The 19,659-nt window shown below is 53.3% G+C and overlaps 1 protein-coding gene across 1 annotated transcript in view; it reads right to left on the bottom strand.

Moving 5' to 3' along the window:
- ARHGAP23 (Rho GTPase activating protein 23) overlaps positions 1–19,659 on the bottom strand; it is a 73,128-nt gene that overhangs the window by 15,774 nt on the left and 37,695 nt on the right. The window contains exons 11-20 of the mRNA XM_072780311.1: positions 18,206–18,349; positions 12,608–12,925; positions 11,207–11,268; positions 10,768–10,898; positions 9,810–9,931; positions 9,288–9,443; positions 5,650–5,728; positions 2,479–2,552; positions 2,122–2,211; positions 1,205–1,330 (exon numbers count right to left, since the gene is read on the bottom strand). Of these exons, the coding sequence (XP_072636412.1) occupies positions 1,205–1,330; positions 2,122–2,211; positions 2,479–2,552; positions 5,650–5,728; positions 9,288–9,443; positions 9,810–9,931; positions 10,768–10,898; positions 11,207–11,268; positions 12,608–12,925; positions 18,206–18,349 (1,302 nt within the window). The remainder of the gene's footprint in view (positions 1–1,204; positions 1,331–2,121; positions 2,212–2,478; positions 2,553–5,649; positions 5,729–9,287; positions 9,444–9,809; positions 9,932–10,767; positions 10,899–11,206; positions 11,269–12,607; positions 12,926–18,205; positions 18,350–19,659) is intronic.

Here is a 19,659-nt window from a genome sequence, read left to right as displayed (position 1 = left end):
CCCGGTGGTCCCAAAGTTAGCAAGAAAACAGGCTCTGATGTTCCCTCCTGAGGCTCAGAGCCCTGACCACCTAGGAAAGGAAGGAAATAAGCAGGCAAGGCCAGTCAGCATGACCAAAGTCTACCCTGCTGCCTCGCTTCACTGCCCCTGGCCAGTCAGATCAGCTCTAGGAAGGACCCATGAGTCTGCCCTCCCAGTAGGGGAAGAGGAAAGCACAAACTTTGGTCAGACAAAGCTGGCTTAGAATCCTGGGGCTGTCACTTATTAGCTGTGTGACTTTGAGCAAGTCACTTTGCCTCTCTGAGCACCAGTTTCCTTATCTACAAAATGGAAGTAACATGACCTGGATTCTCTTCCCTAAAGCATCTGTGACATTGCAGAGCCTGAGGACCCCGTTCTCCTGGCCAGCTGCCAATCTTATTTCTCCTAGCAGGAGGGGGTCTATTCCCTCCACAGGCCATAGGGAGATTTGGAAATGGAAAACGTGATTTATAAAAACATTCCTGAGTGCCCCAGAAGGGGGCGGTGCTGTCCTGGGTTTGGCTCCAGAGGACCAAGGCCTCCTGCGCCCTCTGCTGGCTGCTCTAGGTTCTCATCCCATCATGGACAAAAACTATCTAGAATCCTTAGAGACAGTGGGGTTGTGGTGTCCCTGGGAAGCCATGAGAAGGCAAGACAGCAGCCGAGGACATACAGAGCACAAGTGCAGGATCCCACCTCAGCCCTTGCTCTGCCCTGTCCCACCCATCACCCTCCACTGGGCATCACCACTTGCCCCCCAAAGCCTCAGTGAGGCCAGCAAGGCCGAGTTCTGCTGCACCTGTTCTACTTGCACCTGTCTGCTTGTTTCTGCCAGGACACTTCTCCTGGGGGCCACCTTCTGAAGATGCCCCTGCATTCACTCCTTGGCTGTCCAACTCCGTAGCACCTTCCCTGACCTTCCTTCACCTCTGACCCTCACATGCATCTTGGAAGCTCAAGGGGCTCCTGATTCTCCTGCTGGGGATGAAACATCCTAGAAAGACAAGGATTCTAGGATCCACTGCTGTTTGGTCCAGAAACACAGCCCATCCCTTCTGAAGGGCATTCACCATCCCAGGAACATTTGTTTAAACTGTCTCCCCCTTCACTGGGCTCATCCACCCAAGCAGGCAGGAGCAAGCTGCCCAGGGGAACATGGCCACAGCCCAGGGTGGCTGCTTACATGCTGGATCAGCGTCTCCACAATCTTATAGCGGTCAGGCATGTGGGTCACCATGTCTGCCATGTTGTCCTCAGACGTCCTCACCAGTGTTGGCCCAAAGACCAGGGCCAGGTTCCTGGGCTCCATCTGGGTGAGGGAGGAAACCAGGTCAGTGTCAACACCCCATGAGCTCTGATCTCCAGTCCCCCATGCCTCCCTCACTGTGGGCACCTAAGGCCTGAGCCCCAACCACATTCTGAGCTATGCTTGGCTTAGGGGATAGATACCTCCTTGCTGGGCATGGAGATGCCTGGTAAGTACAGCACAGGCCAGATTTTCAGCCTTATACATCCCCAGGTCTGGCAGCCAAGGGCAGTACCCAATCTGCTCATCCATACTGCTCTAACAATGAGAGATCCCAGAATAGGGAGGGACCTTCTGGAGGTTCTAAGGATATCTTAAAACTGGGAGAATTCCTATAGCTCCATTTATTTTCCCTGCTGCAGAACCAGAAGATGCAGAGGTTTGATTAGAAAAAAGCAATGCGGGGCACTTGGCTGGCTCAGTCTGTACAGCATGTGACTCTTGATCTCGGGGTTGTAAGTTTGAGCTCCACATGGGGTGTGGAGATTACTTAAAATAAAATCTTTTTAAAAAGAAAAGAAAAAGGCAACGCAAGAGATTCGAGCTAAATCTGAGGAGAGATTTCCATTGGACACTGTGGAACTTTGGTTCTCTGCCTCTGGGAGAACCTCGGAAACTCAGGAGATGACTCTCCAGGGGAGAAGCACAGAAAGGTGGGGTGGGGACAAAATGACCTCTAAGGAGGAAGGTGCGCCTAGAGGACCATGGGATTATCTGACCTGGAAGAGATTAGAATATGCTGAGAGGACCTTATATGCTTCCTTGCCCCACACTCTACACCAGAGTCCCCCCACCTTGTTTTTCTCCGAGTGGTCAGCAATGGTCTTCAGATGGCCCACGAGGAATTTGAGTGTTTCATAGTAGTGTCCTGGGAGATCTCGGATCTGAGAAGGAGTGAGAAGGGATATGGGTTGTGATGGCCTCCCCACCTCCCCACCACACCCCACAGGGGCTCCCACTGTCCTATCTCGGGAGTCTGGAAACCACCCTCTAACCAGCCCTGTTGGATAGATGGAGAAACTGAGGCCCATAGTGGAGCAGGGTCTCTCCAAGGTCACAGAAGGAATAGAAGGACTCCAGGCCTCCCAAGGTGATGGTGTCCTTCCAGCCTAGTCTGCCTTTTGCCTAAGGGCATCTCTCTCCCCCCTTACCAGCTTCCTGAGCGTCTTCATCCGCTCCCTTGAGTCTTCGATGCGGTTGGCCTCGATGAAGTCATTGTATTTGTCTAGAACACAGTGAAGACTCTTTAGAGAGGTGGAAGGCAGTCCTTTCTCTCACTCTCAGGGTGGGCTGCTCCCAAGCTGAAGAGACCCAGGTTGCTCCAGTTGGGAAAAGCTCTGTGGCCTTGTGTCCATAACACCTGACCTGGGGTAGCCCAGGTGTGTTTGTTTGGTAAGAAATAAGACCTGAGCTGCAGGTTGATAATGGCAAAGGGATCCTTGCCCCAGTCTCTGGGACAAGGACACCACGAGGTTAAAAGAGGAGGTTACCTAGAAAGAGCGAAGGGCCTTTCAGCCTCCTGAGCTGGGTCAAGATGCCCCCAACTCCCTTCAGAAGAAGCCCAAGGGGAACTTTAAAAAAAAATGGAATATGGGAAGTTCTAAAATTCATCTGATGAATAAATGCATAAGGATTGCTGAGAATATTTTGTAAAGGAAGAATGACGAGGGAGGATGTGCCCTATCAGATACTGAAACATACTAAAAACAACACAGCCAGAGCAGTCTGGGACCCACAGGGAGAGCTAACCAAGGGTAAGGACACAGAAAGGAGGGGAACAGGCCACGTGGGTCTTTACTATGTGACAAAGGCAGTATTTCAAATCAGTAGGGAAGGATGGAGGTGTCAATAAATGTCCCTGAGACAATTAGCTATATTGCTGGAGAAACGAAAATCCATTTCCTGCTCACATAATACATAAACACATTTAATTGCATTACAGAGCCGAATGTAAAAATTATTTTTTTAAAGATTTTATTTATGTACTTGAGAGAGAGAGAGAGAGAGAGATAGTGAGAGACAGCAGAGAAAGCAGAGAGAGCACGAGTAGGGGGGAGAGGGAGAAGCAGGGTCCCCGATGCAGGGCTCAATTCCAGGGCCCTGAGATCATGACCTGAGCTGAAGGCAGATGCTTAACTGACTGAGTCAGCCAGGTGCCCCCCAAATGTAAAACTTATTAAGATACTGGAAACACAAGGAAGTATCTTCACAATAGTAAGGCCTTCCTAAATATGAGATGCAGAATACATAACAGCTTTGATGACACTTAGAATAATTGTTGACAATTCCTTACAATGCAAAGTCAATATGCAAATGGCAGACCAGGAGCAAACATCTACAAACACCCAAAATATACACAAGCTTGTCTCCTACAAATCAATACAAAAAAAGACAACCTAACAGAAAAATGGGCACACAGTCTGAACAGGAGATGAGAGAAAACAGAAAAGGTCAATAAATGAATGAAAAGATAGTTAATTTCCCTAGTAATGAAAGAAACAAAAATGAAAACAGTAATGAGATGACATTTTCCTTCTGATTAACAAAGGTATAAAATATTGATAACATCCAAGGTTGATGCGGGAGCAAATTCTCTCCTATGCTGTTGGCAAGAGTGTGAACTAGGGCTTTCTTCTCAGGAGACTGGACATGAGCTTTCAAAAATGTTGGCCAGGACCCTGACCTAGAAATTCTACATCTAGGAATCCACCTCGAGGACATCGATCCAGGTGTGCGGGGACACAGTTAATGAAAGTTGTTGCAACCATTTTTATAAGAGCAAAAACCCAAACACGACCCAAACTCCATCCATAGGGGAATGATTAGGCAAACTATAGCCTATTCAGACTAGGAACTACTATGTGGTTGATTTAAAAGAAGAATGAGGTAGGGTTCTATGTACAAACATGAACGAATCTCAAAATTATAAGCCTCCTTTTGTTAAGGACAACCCCACCAGTGGCGTGCTGGAGCCCGCTCACACTGGCTCCTGAGGGCTGGAGGTGTTCCGTTCGTCCCGACTCCACGTTGGTGGTAGCTTATCCATGACTTGAAATAAGCCACGATGGACAGATTTGTACATGCAGACTGGAAAAATGCTAAAAATCAAGTTTTTTTTTTCCCCTTGAGAGCCAGATGTTAAACATCTGCCAGCACACCTGTGAACTCACCCCACTCCAAACCCTATATCTGCATCTATATCTCTGTCATGGGTGTAAGAGGGCCCGGGAGGAAACACAACAGACCATTACTAAGCAGCTCAGCAAACATGAAGAGCTGGGCCCTGGAGCCTGATGCCTGGGCCCAATGCTGGCTCTGACACTTATAACCTGTGTGACCTTAGGCAAATGACTTCATCTTCGTTTCCTCATCTGTACAGTGGAAATAATAGTACCTACCTTTCAGAGTTGTTGAGAGGGAGCAGGGCTTGGCACATAGTCAGTGACCAGACAGGGACGAGAGGTGTGACAGGGACCTTTGTGTTCTCTTTCCTTGTATCTATACTAAGTTCGTTACAAGCACGTGTTTCCCTTGTATTAAAACAAAAGCCCCAGGAGGAAAGAACTAATAAACCCAATTTAAAAAGCAGTATCAGGGATCCCTGGGTGGCGCAGCGGTTTGGCGCCTGCCTTTGGCCCAGGGCGCGATCCTGGAGACCCGGGATCGAATCCCACGTCGGGCTCCCGGTGCATGGAGCTTGCTTCTCCCTCTGCCTGTGTCTCTGCCTCTCTCTCTCTCTCTGTGACTATCATAAATAAATAAAAATTAAAAAAAAAAAAATATATTAAAAAAAAAAAAAAAAAAAGAAGTTCACTTTAAAAAAAAAAAAAAAAAAAAAAAAAAAAAAGGGATCCCTGGGTGGCGCAGCGGTTTGGCGCCTGCCTTTGGCCCAGGGCGCGATCCTCGAGACCCGGGATCGAATCCCACATCGGGCTCCCGGTGCATGGAGCCTGCTTCTCCCTCTGCCTGTGTCTCTGCCTCTCTCTCTCTCTGTAACTATCATAAATAAATAAAAATTAAAAAAAAAAAAAAAAGAATAAAAAGCAGTATCAGGGCACCTGGGTGGCTTAGTGGTGAAGCATCTGCCTTTGGCTCAGGGCATGATCCTAGGGTTCTGGAATCGAGTCCTGCATCAGGCTCTCCACAGGGAGCCTGCTTCTCCCTCTGCCTATGTCTCTGCCTCTCTCTCTTTCTCTGCATCACTCATGAATAAAATAAATAAAATCTTTAAAATTTAAAAAAAAATTTAAAATAAAAAAACAAAAAGCAGTATAGACAGGTTTCTGTCCTCCTCCCATCCTCCGCTGCCACCCACTACTTACCATCAGTGAAAAGAGGCTCAGGTAGTTTTCGGAAGAAGGACTTGAGCAGACTGCTGATCACGTTGAGGTCTTGCCAGCGCTGGGGAGAGGGCAAAGACATCAGGCCCCAGGCAGGCGTGGTGCGGCGCGCATGCTTCCATGCTTGTCCAGCCCTCAAGCCCAGTCTGCCGCAACCCAGGCCCTCCCCGGGGAACACTCACAGCTGTGCCCAGACCATGGATCTCCAGGCTAAGAAGACTCCTCAGGGTGGTGGTGGCAGAACAGTCCCCAGCTGGGTCCTGGCCCCCTGAGCAAATGGCCCCAACCCCCTCGTGTTCCAGAAAGCCAAGTGGTCTCCAATCTTTGCCTACCCACAGAAAGTACCATCTACCTACCAGCTACCTGCTTTGGTGCAAGCATTGTGGGACAGAAGTAAGTGAAACCTCCTTGGTGACTGGGCTTCTTTGGGCCTCCTAGAGCCCCCTCCCTGCCTCCCAGAGCTCCCCATTTAGCAGAGTCATCCCTGGACCCCCTCTCTTTATCCATGGCCCAGTAGTCACTTGTGCCTGGCACCTTGCTGTCTCAGGCCCTTTGCACTTGCTGATTCCCTCCCCCAGAACCTTCCTTTCCTGCCTTCACAGGCCTGGCTTCTCATCCTGCCCAAAGGTCACTTCTTCAGGGAGGCCTTCCCTGACAGTCCCAGCTAACGCAGCCCCCACTGCCACTGCCCCGTCATCTGTGCAACAGCCCTGACTTTGTTTCTTCTGTGGTGCTTGCCACACTTTGTAACTGTGGTATGCATTTGTCTCCTTGCCCCTGCCTGTCTGCCTGGCAGACTGCAGCTCCCTGAGGAGCAGGGACCCTATCTGTCCTGTCCCCCACCGTGCTCCTACCACCTGTCGAGCTCAATGAGCCTGGCACTTAAATGGTCTAAGTCGGCAATTCTCAACAGGAGTGGAATCACCCCCCCAGGGACATCTGGTGGTATCTAGAACCACTTTGGTTTCCACAACTGGGGAGTGCCACTGGCATCCAGTGGATAGAGTCTGGGGATGCTTTCAAACTTTCTGTGATGCACAGGACAACTTTCCATGACAAAGAACTATTCTGCCTAAAGAGTCAAGATTGAGAAACCCTGTTCTAAATGAACGGGTTGTTAAATGCAAGAATCACTGAAGCATGGACGGGTCATTGTCCCCTCTCACCACCAGGGGGCACCACCATCGTGCACAAAGTCAAGGGTAAAAGACTTGAGAACCGCTTAGAATAATTCAGGCACAGAAAACAAGGCAATGCTCTCCACAAAGACACAGAGCTCCACAATATACACACTCTGTACAGTGGGGCCACAGCCCAATGCCACACCATCCCACAAACAATAGCTTCCCCTCAGGCTCAGCAGGAGTTACAGCCACCCTGCCCACAACAATTAACTTCCAGCCATCCCCAGGATAAAGGACAGGACTGATGCCTGAGACAAAACCACACACCCAACACAATGGGTGTACCCACACTCTGGGCCTTGACGTGGGCCAGCTGCCTGTCCAGCTCTGGCCATGCTTCTTCCTGGCTAAGGTTCCACGAATGTGCTTCAGCGCATACCTACCCCTGCCCAGTGCAGCTCCTGCCCACCTGCCCCTTCAGCTCCTGGCTTGGGGGATGGTCTCTTCTCATCTCCCAGCTGCCAAACCCAAGGCTTCTGGACCCCTCTTGTGTGTGCATATCAGCCCCTCATCCTCAGCCTCACCTGAGCCCTCTCCTCTGTCCCATGCAGAGCCTGGCCCTTCACTCCTGATGCTCTCTGTCTGTCCACCTAGCAGTTCCCTCCATTGTCCTGCTCTGTGCCCCAATGTGACCACACCCATCCCCCCAGTCCACTCTTGGGCAGTGCCTGATTGTGCCATCACCCCAAATCCGATGGAGGCCCTACCTGACATATCCTCTTCTCTGGCCCTACTCCCCCAGTTTCTGCCAGAGAGATACTATCAGCCCCCAGTTCAAATGTTGGCTCTTCCCTGCCCCTCCTCATGCAGTCAACTCCTAGAGCTGCTCCCATCCTCCCTAATTCCTCTGGGACCACTGTGTCCTCCTGGCCCCTGGCACTTCCCACATATCAGCAGTTTCCCCTACAGATGCCCTACTCTGGGCCTCCCTCATTCATATCCATCAGGCATAAGCTAACGCAGACCCCATGCTCATTTATACCTCCCCAGCTGAAGAACCAGTGAAGACTCCCTATTGTCCACTGGATCAAGATCAAAGGCTCCAGTGCAGCCATCAATAGCCCTCTGCCTCCTGCCCTGGGCTTCACCCTCCCCACTGCCAAGCTCAGGAAGGAGGAAGGGGGTGGGTCTGTTCTCTCTTGACACTCAGACCGTTCTTTGGGATTTTGGAAAATGCTATCATTCCCAGCCTGGACTGCCTTCTTGTCCACCTGCCCACTCCCATTCATCCTTCAAAGATTCCAACACTCAAGCTTCCCACTTGCTCCAGCCCTCAGCATCTTCTCCTTCCTCATCACAGTCTGGTCCTTGATGAGAGATCAGCCTTTTCTCATGGCTACTATCCCACATATCATGTCTCGCCACTTCCTCCCCAAGGGCAGGAAGACTGGCATGTATCACATAAGGTTTCACAATATGTGACTTGTGGGACTTCATTGCCCAGATTCATGGCCTTCCACATCTTTCTCAGCAGAGCCCCTTTTGTTGAACAGAATTATCCATGAAAACCCAATATGAAAATAATTGACATTAAAAGAAAAATTAACAACGCAGATTACTCTAGTTCAAACAAGGAAGGGGGGAGGCGGTACTCTGACCTGTTCCAGGCCTCCCACAGCTCCTCTGGGGAAGATGGTTTGAGAAACACTGGCCTTGCTGCAAATACTTTTGTTATTTTCTTTTTCCACACTGAAATATGTTTTTGGCTTTTCTTCCAGCTTTACTGAGATGTAACTGACATGTAACCTGCTGCGAGTTCATAAGTGTGGCTGTCACATTCCTTCCCGAGCTGGCTGTGTCACACCCCACCAGCCCCTCCTCTTCCCGTGTTGTAACCGCTCAAAGTGCTGGCTGCTCCAGAAAATACCACATGCTCGCCTTCTAAGCCAGGGGTCTGCAAACCATAACCTGTAGGTCAAGTCCAGCCAGCTGTCTGGTTTTGTATGACCCTTGAGCTAAGAATGGTTTTTACACGTTTAAAAGGCTGGGAAGAAGAAGAAGGAGGAGGAGGCAGAGGAGAAGGAGACCGCATGATGGTAACCAATGTCTAAAGCATTTGCAACCTGGCCCTTTACAGAGAAGGTGAGTTGACTACTGGCTGCACCTCTGCCCTGGCCATTCCTTCCACCTGGAATGTGCCTACCTACCCAGCTTTCACTGACACTGGGGAACTCTATTCATCCTCAAGGCCTCAAAACCTATTACCTGCAAGCCTCCACCTCAGGGATCCCCAGTCATGACTGTGTCTGTCTCTCAGGCTTCAGCTGGGGTGATGGCCATCCGCGGGACTAGCCTGCCTGGGCAGGTCCTGTCTCACCCATCTGGATGCCCTGGCCCACTGCCAGGCACATCACAGGGTCTGATGAACACAACAGACACACATACCACCTTGCCCCCACCTCCACTCCTGCTTTCAGACTCCCCAGCTGCACCCACCTCATCCTGTAGGTTGATGTCACCGGGCCCACGGTTGAGCTGCTCCTGCAGGCTGGACACCACTGCATTGTTGCCTGGCACTCGGTAAATGCCCGTGGACTCCAGCCCCCGTGCCTCCACAATGCGACAGCACGCAGCCACAATCAGGGGGACCCTCTGGGGACACAGGCAGGGCAGACATGTTAGGAAGGTAAAGGGCAGGCCAGAAGAGGCGGAAAGGCCAAGACGGGAGCAGCAAAAGGCCAGAGCTGCTACCCAGAGCCCCGTGCAGGGGCATAAAAGGCCACTGTCTCCAGTTCAGGGGCTGGAAGTAACACCAGAGCCTCGCCAAGGTCTGCAGAGGACTACCACCCAAGGGTCAGGAATTCTGGGTTCTGCCTCAGCTCCACAGTTCCCTCTCTGAGTGCCCTCCGACCACTGTGTCTCTAAGATGAGCTGGAGAGCTGGTTCCAAAGTCCCTCACAGCTCTGTGCCTTGGTCTCCCCCATTAACCGCTGGCTCTGGAGTGTAGCGGGGACTCACCTGGTTCTCGATGGCTGGCTGGCACTCCTCCAGCCGGACCCCAAATGCCCGAGGAGCTGCCTTCTTGTTTTTCTTGATAATGTTGATGCCCCAAGGGGTTTTAGGAGTGGCAGCACTGTCATCTGGGGAGGGGGGGGGAGGCAGACAAAGCCAGGCTGAGCTGGGGGCAGGGGGAGGAGTAGCAGCCACACCAGGTCACACACACCTCATCCCATGCTTGGACGTATGGGGACTCCATCAAGAGGCGACTGAAATGATGAGGGCTGATGGGAAATTATATCCCAAGGGATAGCCTAAGAGATGAGGGTGTGTATTCCTGACAAGACAGCCTCAGGGTAATGTAAGGACTTCTATATGGTCTCAAGGGCTAAAACAACAAGGTGAGAGCCAGAGATTCTGGTACAACCAAAGAAAGAACTTTCTTTTTTTTTTTTAAAGATTTTATTTATTTATTCATGATAGTCACACAGAGAGAGAGAGAGAGGCAGAGACATAGGCAGAGGGAGAAGCAGGCTCCATGCAGGGAGCCCGATGTGGGATTCGATCCCGGGTCTCCAGGATCGCGCCCTGGGCCAAAGGCAGGCGCCAAACCGCTGCGCCACCCAGGGATCCCGAAAGAACTTTCTAGTAGCCCAAAGTGTATAAAGATGGAAAAGGCTGCCTCCAGAGAGAATGAGCCTTTAGCTCCTGAAGGATGACACAAACAGAGACTTGGAGTCTACCCAGCTAGGATGTCATGGGGGGGAAGTCAGGTTCTAGGCCCTTCCAGCCTTGAGACTAGGAGCCCGCAGACCCTCAGAGGCACACATCCACAGGCGTGCACGCACACACACACACACACACACACACACACACACGAGCCCTTGGCACACAGGCCAATCCACGGGGCTGACCCCCTCCCCATCTTCCCACACGCATGCACACACACACATTATCCCCTCAGCAGCCACCTTCATACCCTTGTTTCCTGCAGGCTGGTCCTGAGTCCGGAGGCCACGTGCAGCACTCTGTTTGAGGAACTCAGACTTGAGGCCCCCCAGGCCACGAGAGATTTTTGGGGAGGAATCAGCTTTGGGCGCAGAGCTATGGCTGTGTAGGAAAAGGGGAAGAGAAGTCTTCATCTGGGGTGACCCAGTGTGCTGCCTGCCCCAGCCTCCTACCACTTTGGACCTCCCCTCCGTCCCTGAAGCAATGAGTTTGATGCCCCTGCCATCCTGCCTGCCCCCCTGCAGAGGGTGACTCGGGGGCTGCCCTCAGGCCTGGAGGTGGGCCAGGAGGATGACCTCTGTTTGGAGTGTCCCTGCCCTATGGCCAGGACCACTTAGGAGAGCCGGATGACCTCTGTTTGGAGTGTCCCTGCCCTATGGCCAGGACCACTTAGGAGAGCCGGGCCTCACCTTACTTTGCGATAATCATTAAGCTTCTTGCTGATCAGAGCTTGGTTGGCACAGCCGGGGTCCTGGAGGAGAGGAAAGAAAAAGCAGACCCCATCAGTGCCCACAATCAGCCAACTCAGGTCTCACCCCTGGTCCCTGCCTCGGCTTTGCCTCCCCTCTCCTCCATCTGCCAGCTGGAGGGCTCACACCCTGGAGTGAGAAAGACCAGGGCTGGACTCCTGAGCACCCCTCACCAGCTGTGTGACCTAGGGTAATCCACTAGCCTCTCTGAGCCTCAGTCTCACCCACAGTAGCAAAGGAGAGAATATGGCAACCTCAGGGTTGGGGTGCATAACTATGCATCTGGCACTGATCACATTCCTGGCAAGGCACTGAGGAGGCACCCCATGACCGGCAGCTATTGCAATAATGAAGGTCACTTAAGACCCCCCCCCCCGCCCCCGACTGTGCCCTGCTGGGAACAGCCTCAGCCAGGAGCCCCTAGAGCAGGAGCCACAGTTTCCAGGTACTTTCCTCCTTACAGTAAGGAAAGACAATGTCCTGAGGGAAAGCAGAGCCTGGTTCAGTGAGAGCATATGCCTCCCCTCAGTGAGAGGGCCTGTGGCTATGTACTAGTGTCCCTCTCCCCGTGGCCAGAGCAGGTGCACACCTGGACCAGGGCGCAGGCCCACCATCCTCATGGTAGAGACCAGCCCCTGAGCCCAGGACCCCCACATGACTTTGTGCGGAGACAACATGGTGCAGGCACTTGGTGGGGAGGGCAAGGGGAGGCAGACAACCTCCCAGCCCAAGCTCCTGGTGTGAGGCTGCAGCTGCCCAAGAGGGGGCGCCATTTAAAAATTACACCGAAATCCCTGCCAAAGCCTTTGGCTCAACCACTACAGCTTGCTGCCAAAGGCCAATCCTCTTGGCCTCCTCCCAAGGTCAATGTGTTCATGCCCTGCTGACAGGCCAGGCCTGTCAGAAGTGCCAGCCACAGTTCTGGCACGGGGGCACCTCATTCTGTAATACACTCCAGAAGAAACCTCTGCTTCCTGAACCCCAACTTGAGGTTGGCCTGGAGCTGACCTGTCTGTGCCAGAGCCTGCCCAAGGCAGTAATAATAATTAATAATGATAATAATAATAATTAGTGTCATTCCTCCAGTTATTATTGTTCCTGCCAGCCAGGGAACACTGAGGATGCCAGGTGCTCTGTGAGCCACTGCCTGCATTTTTCTCTTCACACCAAAGCCCAGGTGGGTACAGCTACAAGGTGTACTCCTGTTAGCCCATTTTCTGGCTGAGGGAACTGAGGCTCAGAGCGGCAAAGCGAGGTCCACTGGCAGGTGAGGAGCGGCCCTGGCTCCCCACCCTCCCGGCTGATCCCCGCCCCGGCCCGGGTGGGCGGCCGGGCCCTCACCTCGCCCTCGGCCCTGCTGTTCTCTCGGATCGCTCTGATCCAGCCCAGCATGTCATCCCGGTCCTCAGCCTGAAAGAGATATTCACAGAAGTCAGCGGTGGTCAGCCGGAACACGTGCCTCCTCTTGGTCTCGCTGTAGGAGATGTCCACCAGGCAGGAGCCGATGCAGACGGGCGCCGCCTCGTCCTCACCTGCGACGGCCGCCGCCGCCCCCGCCGCCGCCGGCCCGGGCTCCCGCCGCTCCTTGCTCAGCGAGAGCGAGCGCGCCCGCAGCGCGGCGTACACCCGCTTCCACTGGCGCAGGCCGCCGCCCGCTTTCTGCAGGGAGACACGGGGGAGGGGGAGACACGGGGCGCGTGAGAGGCCGGCCCGCCCCGCCCCCACAGCCCGAGGGGGCTCTAGGAGCCGTGGGCGGCCACAGCCGGGGGCCCCCACTCCTGCCCAGCCCCTCCCCTGCTGGACCCCCCACCTATTACGGTTCTCAGTGCCCCCTGCCCCCGTGTCCCCAGTCGTCCTTGAATACCAGCGTCAGCAGCGTCTGGCGGCGGCACTGCCATTCCCAGGCCACGCTGCCCCCTGCGCAGCTCTAGCGCAGAGCTGTCCGCCGCACCTGCTCTCCCCACTCTGGCCGCTGGCTCAAGCCTCTGCTGAGTATCCCGGCAGAAGAGGCTCACAAGGTCAGCCAGGACGCCCATGTTACCCAAGCCAGTGGCAGCTTCTCCGTCCTTCTCGGCTCTTTCTTAACCCCTCTGAGGCATGTGACCCAGCCTGACACTCCTTCCTTCTCTAAACCCTCTCTTGGCACCTGGGACCCCAGGGTCCCTGTTTTTCCTCCTAAAATCCCACTGGCTCCTTCTTGGTCTCCTCCATTGGTTCCCTTCCCCGCAACATCCTCTTGCCAGCCATTCTCGATGGAGGCGAACCGGTGCCCAGGGGACATTAGTCTGGAGACGTTTTCAGGTGTCACACCTGGGCAAGTGCTATGACATCTAGTGGGTAGAGAGGCCAAGGATGCTGCTAAACATCCCCTGATGTCCAAGACAGCCCCCTACAACATAGAATCGTCTGGCCCCCCATGGCACTACAGCTGATGTTGAGACCCTGCCCTAAAGCACGGGGTGGCGCTCCAGACCTCTATCCTGGGTTCCCCTTTCCATCCATGCCTCTACTCTGATGTCATCCACAGCTGTGGCTTTAAATCCCATCTGTCTGCTGACTCACAAATGTATCCCTGGTCTGGCACCCCCCACACACCCCAGCCACAGTGCTGCACCCCCCACTGCCTGCCCAGTGTCCCCACTTGCATTCCCATAGGCACTCTGCACACTACTTGCTCACCATGGGGCACTTGGTTTGTGTCATCAAACTTGTTCTCCACAGCAGCCCCCCCTCCAACTCCTCCAGCTCAGTAAATCCACCCAGTGGTCCAGAAACCTGGGGGTTGCCCTTCACCCCTCCCTTTTCCTTACCCTTGACATCCAACCCATCACAAAGTCACAGCTGCTCTGCTTCCAAAATATCACCTGTCTCCATCCTTCTTGCTCTCTACCACCTTGCCCATGCCACCAACGCTTCTTACCTGGGCAACTACACAAACCTTCCCAGTCCCCACCCTTGCCTCCTGTAATCCACTCTCCACCCAGCAGCTGCGGCCACCATGTTTTTAAGTAATCTCTGCACCCAACTTGGAGCTCAAACTCATGACCCTGAGACCAAGAGTTGCACGTTCTATGGGATGAGCCAGCCAGCTGTGCCGCGGCCACCATTTTAAAATGTAAATGAGATTGTGTCTCTCCCCTGCTTAGCACCCTCTCAGTGGGCTCCTGCTGCCCCCGGAATCAAATCCAAGAATTTCTGTGTCCCTCCCCCTCCAAACTCAACTTCTCCACCGACTTCTTTCTCACTATATCACGACACAGGGGCCTTCTCTGTGAACAAGCCAACCATCCCCTGCTAGGGACCTTGCTCTCTCTGTTCCTTCTGCCCAGAGTCTCTTCTCTTGCTTCTCCATGTGGCCTCCCTCTTGCCCTTTAGGTTTGCTCAAATGTCACAAACATCACCTCCTCAGCAAGGTCTTCTCTGACCATTTTTTTTCTAACAGCAGCTTCCCCACTACCTCCAAATTTAAAGGCAATCATGTGGGCAGCCCTGGTGGCCCAGTGGTTTAGCGCCGCCTTCGGCCCAGGGTGTGATCCTGGAGACCCGGGACTGAGTCCCACGTCAGGCTCCCAGCATGGAGCCTGCTTCTCCCTCTGCCTGTGTCTCTGCCTCTCTCTCTCTCTCTCTGTGTGTCTCTCATGAATAAATAAATAAAATCATATATATATATATATATATATATATATATATACATAAAGGCAATCATGTCACCCAGTTCATTTTCCCTGAGTGCTTACTGCAACCTCCAGTTATACTAGTTGCGGATCTCTCCAGTAAATGGAAAGCTCTTGGGAGCTTGTCTCTCCTCTCACGTCCACACCCAAGAGCCGTAGAGCAGCCACAGGCATAGGGTAAGTGGTCATCAATATTCACTGAATAAATGAATTAATCATTCCCAGAGCACACTAAGGGCAGGAGCTCCATCTCCCTCATCAGATGGAGGGCTCCCTTCCTTGGGCTGGTGGCCTACCTGCTCCTCCTCCCCCAACACGGGCCTCTGCCCTCAGAACAAACCAGGTGAGGAAACTCCATGGCTGGCAGGGAACACAGCCACATCTGGCCATGAGCCCTGCCCACCACCGCAGACCTGCTGGACCCAGAGAGGATCGTCAGAGCAGGAGACGGCATGGTCCTCCAGGGGATTTTTTAATGTCAGGGTGAGGTGCTGGCAAGGTACCCCTTTGAGACCAAGCCAGCTAGATGACCTTGGACAAGTCGGTCCCCTGGCATCAGTGTTCCCTATTGGTAAAATGAAAAGTGAACTAGCTGGTCTCAAAGGTTACATCCAGCTCAAATGCTGGGTCTGTGACTGCAGGGACTTGTCTTGTCACAACCATGCACACCCCCCCGCCCCCGCCCGCTGCCCAGTAGTGAACAGCCTCTGAAAGAGGAGGCTGGGGTTACCCAGGAGAGGCTAGATTTGCTAGAGTGGACAACATCTGTCTGGCAATCAGTTTCCTGGACAGACTAAGGGCCTGAAGCTAACCTAAGGAACCCTCTCCTAACTCCTGGGCCACAGCATCTAGGGGATAAGTGAAATCGGGTCCTGGCCAAGCCAGGAGTGGAAGCCTCTGTCCTTTGGAACTGGTCAGTGAGCAGGAAGGGGCCAGCTCCTCTCCCTGCCTGGGAGAGACACTGGTAGGGCTGCCAGGAGCCATCCACAGCTGGGGGACAGGATACCTGCAGGCAAGAGTCAGCAGCTCTCCCCAGGCCCTCAGAGGGGCTCAAACTTCAGGCTGGAAGGGTTTGCCCACCCTGGCTGCCCTTCCTCAGCTCCCACAGCTGGCTCCTGCTGCTCCTCCTAGGCAACCCCTCCTGCCATCCTGCTGGCTTTCCTTCTTGGTCTGCGTTCCCCACTCCCTCTCAAGGTGTAGCTGGGCTCTTGCCTTCTCCCTCAGTGCTCCCCAACCCATGGAGGCAGAGGCCCATGCACACCTGGATGGACTCCCTCCTGAGTGCCATGCCTCCGGAGCTTCTGTTCCCAGGACACCTCCCCTGGGATACATCCCAGGGCCCTTGGACTCCACAAGTTGCCATATGAACCCTTGGCTTTCTCTCACCAAACCTGCCCCTCCTGTGCCCTATGGCTCAGGGGAAGGCTCCATCATCCCCACAGCCATCATCTGCCTCCTCCACCCCCTCTCACCTCCTGGCCATCAGCAAGCCCAGGGCATCCCTCCCTTAATCTCTCCAAATTGTCCCTTCCCTTCAGCCCCATGCCACAACCTTGGTCAGGGCCCCCACCCTGGCTCACCTGGACAACAGCAGTGGTGTTGTCTTCTCCTGTCACAGACATGACTCTTGCCTCCTAGGCTTACATACCTCTCACCCCCATTGAAACCCCTGCAAAGGCTTGCTGTGAGTGTTGAGGTCCCACGAGGAGGCGCCTGATTCCCCACCTCGGCTTCCACCTCGCAGCCTGGCTTGCAGCCACCCAGCATGCCCTCTGTTCTCCCAGACTATCCAGGAGGACATCTCTGCTGTCAGAGCACTCCTTGCCCTCCCTGCTTTGTGGATTCTCACGCACCCTTCAAGTCATAGCCTCCTGGACATCATTCTGCACCCCACCAAGGCTGGGATCACCTACTGCATGCTGCTCTGCTCTTCCACCATAACAGCCATGTACCGGCAACTATTATGCACCATGTGCTTTCTCTGCTTATCCTGAGCCCCAGCAGGGCAGGACTGGTCTGGCTCCCTCTCTACAAAATACCGAGAACCTTGACCTCAAATCGGGAACACGGCAGGCACTCAGTCATTTCACGGACTGGACGAAGGCATGGATGAATGAAGCCGCCCCGCCTGGCCTACCCAGCTCACTTCCCCTCACACCAGTCCAGGGCACAGGATAACCTCGTCCCCATCTTACAGATTGGAAAAGTGAGGCACAGAGGTTAAGAGGGCTACCCAAAGCTTTATGCTGGCCAAAGTGGCTGGGCAGGAACTCCAAAATTGTCTGACTTCAAAGCTTATGTTCTTTCTCCAGGTACAAGACCCCTAGAAGGCAAGGCAGGAAATTCGAATCACAGCCAGAGCATAGCTTCCTGGGTACACTTTTTGTGGGCCTGGCTACACTTTTGCTCAGGTCAACTTGTTTGATCCTCAGCAACAGATGTATGTGCTGGGGGCTGTCATTAGCTCTATTTACAGATGAGGAAACTGAGTCATAGGCAGCTGAGTCACCCAAGCTCTCCCAGCAATGCATGATGCAGTCAAGGGCCAAGCCCAGGTTTATGCTAACCGCTCTCCTCAGTCCTGCCTGGGCTGTGTCTCTTCCTTCCTCCTCAGCCACAGCATGGTCTGGAACCAGGGCTTCAGACTCAGGGGCCCCGCCCTCTCAATTTGGGATCCTGTTGGTCTCCCTCTGCCACCCTCGGGCCCAGCCATTTTCATCGCTCACCTGGATCACTGTGGTGGCTCTTAATTGGTCTTCTGGCCTCCAGTCGGGCCCTCTCTAACTCATTCCCCAGGAAGCCAAATGAAAGAGGCCCCGGGAGCTTTCAATTGCTTTAGGATAAAGACTAAAAGCTCTGCTGGCCCTGCAAAACCCTGAAAAGTGGAACCTCTGCATTCTTCTGGGGTCTCAGCTCCCCTAAGAGAATCACCCTGGCCTTGCCCCTTCATTTTCCAAGAGCCCCCGTAGCCGTTCTTGGGGTGATCTGCCAACCAAAGATTACTGTGGGATGGTTCTGTCAGAATTCCAGGCACAATTTGACCGGACCCATCCCACAGCAGAGACCATCTTTCTGGTTAACCTCTGTTTCAGGAGTTCTTTAGGTCCCCCAGGAAACTCTTCCTGACATCTAGCTTTCACCCCTCATGCTACAGGCTTAGCTGGTTCTCTCTGGCTCCAGAGGCTGTGGGATAGGTGTAGACGCTGAAGAGTTCCGCCAGAGATGGCTTCCATCCACCTCTATCTCATTCTGGCAACTACCTTACCTTCCCCTTCTTGGTGAGGACCTGCTTATAATACAACCAGCCTTCTCTCCTGATATCACTGAAGGTTGCATCCGAGAGGTCAGAGGTGGAGTGTCGCTTAGAGGGAGCATCGGCATCTTCAGAAGTGCCCCAGCTATCCAAGGACTGTGGTGAGACAACAGAGGGCAACTTAGGGTGACTCCCACAGTGCCAGCATGCCAGGAGCCCCATGGACCTCACACAGTCACACAGGCCTGGGATATGCCTGTGGTATGCTCTGCTATGCTGTGTGGCTTCACGGGCCCCACATGCCCTTTCTGAACCACTGTGCTGAGGTCATGGGACGTATGTGCCAAGGAAACCAGAAAGCAGGAAAGGCCATGCCGACCACATGCCTCATCACGCTAGAAAAGCCAATCTGGAACCTCCTGTCATTTTACAGACTTGAAGAAACTAAGGAAACAGAGGAAGTGATTGTGTCAACATGGAGTTAAATAAACAGAGGAAGTAGAAACATCAACAGAGGCTGAGTTAGTGGAGCAGGTAGTCATGTCCACAAGGAGTTAAACAGAGGAAGTGATAGTGTCAACAAGACTCCAGCAACAGAAGTGACAGGTCAAGGGAGAGTTAAGTAAGCAGAGGAAGTGATAAGGAATAAGGCAGGTGACAATGTCCTCAAGGTGTCAAATGAACCAAAGATACTGAGGGTATGAAATCAAAATGGCTTTTCCAGTCCATCTGCAATCACAAAGAGTGAAGGCCATTTCAGAACTGACCCTAGGGGCACCCAGGTGGCTCAGTGGTTGAGCATCTGCCTTTGGCTTGGGTCGTGATCCCAGGGTCCTGGGATGGAGTTCCACATCAGGCTCCCCACAGGGAGCCTGCTTCTCCCTCTGCCTATGTCTCTGCCTCTCTCTCTGTATCTTTCATGAATAAATTTAAAAAACAACAACAACAACAACGAACTGACCCTGTGTGGTCCCCAGGGGTGGAGCCTGGGAACTCCAGCCCATCCATCACTCTCAATGCTGTGTCCCCCTCCTTTCCAGTGTCCCCTTGTCCCCTGAAGACACCACGCAGTTACTGCCCAATGCTGCACAGGGAAGGCAGTTTTAGGGACCCACGGGAACAAGCAAGCCAAATGAAATCCCTGTCCTCAGGGAGCTTACATTCTAGCTGGGAGACAGGCAAGCAAGGAGACAGATGTATGCATGGTATCCCATGAGGAGTGCTAAGGAAAAAAGCCTAGGTGGCGAAAAGAGGCATGAAATGTCAGGGGTGAAGACTTGAAATCTCAGAAAAAACCTGAAGAAAGTAACAAAGTGAGTCACATGGCTATGGAGGGGTGTGTGTGGAAAGGACATTCTCGATGGGAGAAAGACAAGGGCTGAGGCCTTGGGTGGGAGGGTGCAGGTGTCTTTAGGTGATGACAGAGAGCCCCCATGGCTGACGTGAGGGGGGTCGGGCACAGCAGG

This window comes from Canis lupus, chromosome 16 (genome assembly GCF_048164855.1).
Source record: "Canis lupus baileyi chromosome 16, mCanLup2.hap1, whole genome shotgun sequence".
In the NCBI taxonomy this organism is placed as follows: Eukaryota; Metazoa; Chordata; class Mammalia; order Carnivora; family Canidae; genus Canis; species Canis lupus.
This window is presented reverse-complemented; position numbering and strand designations above follow the sequence as displayed.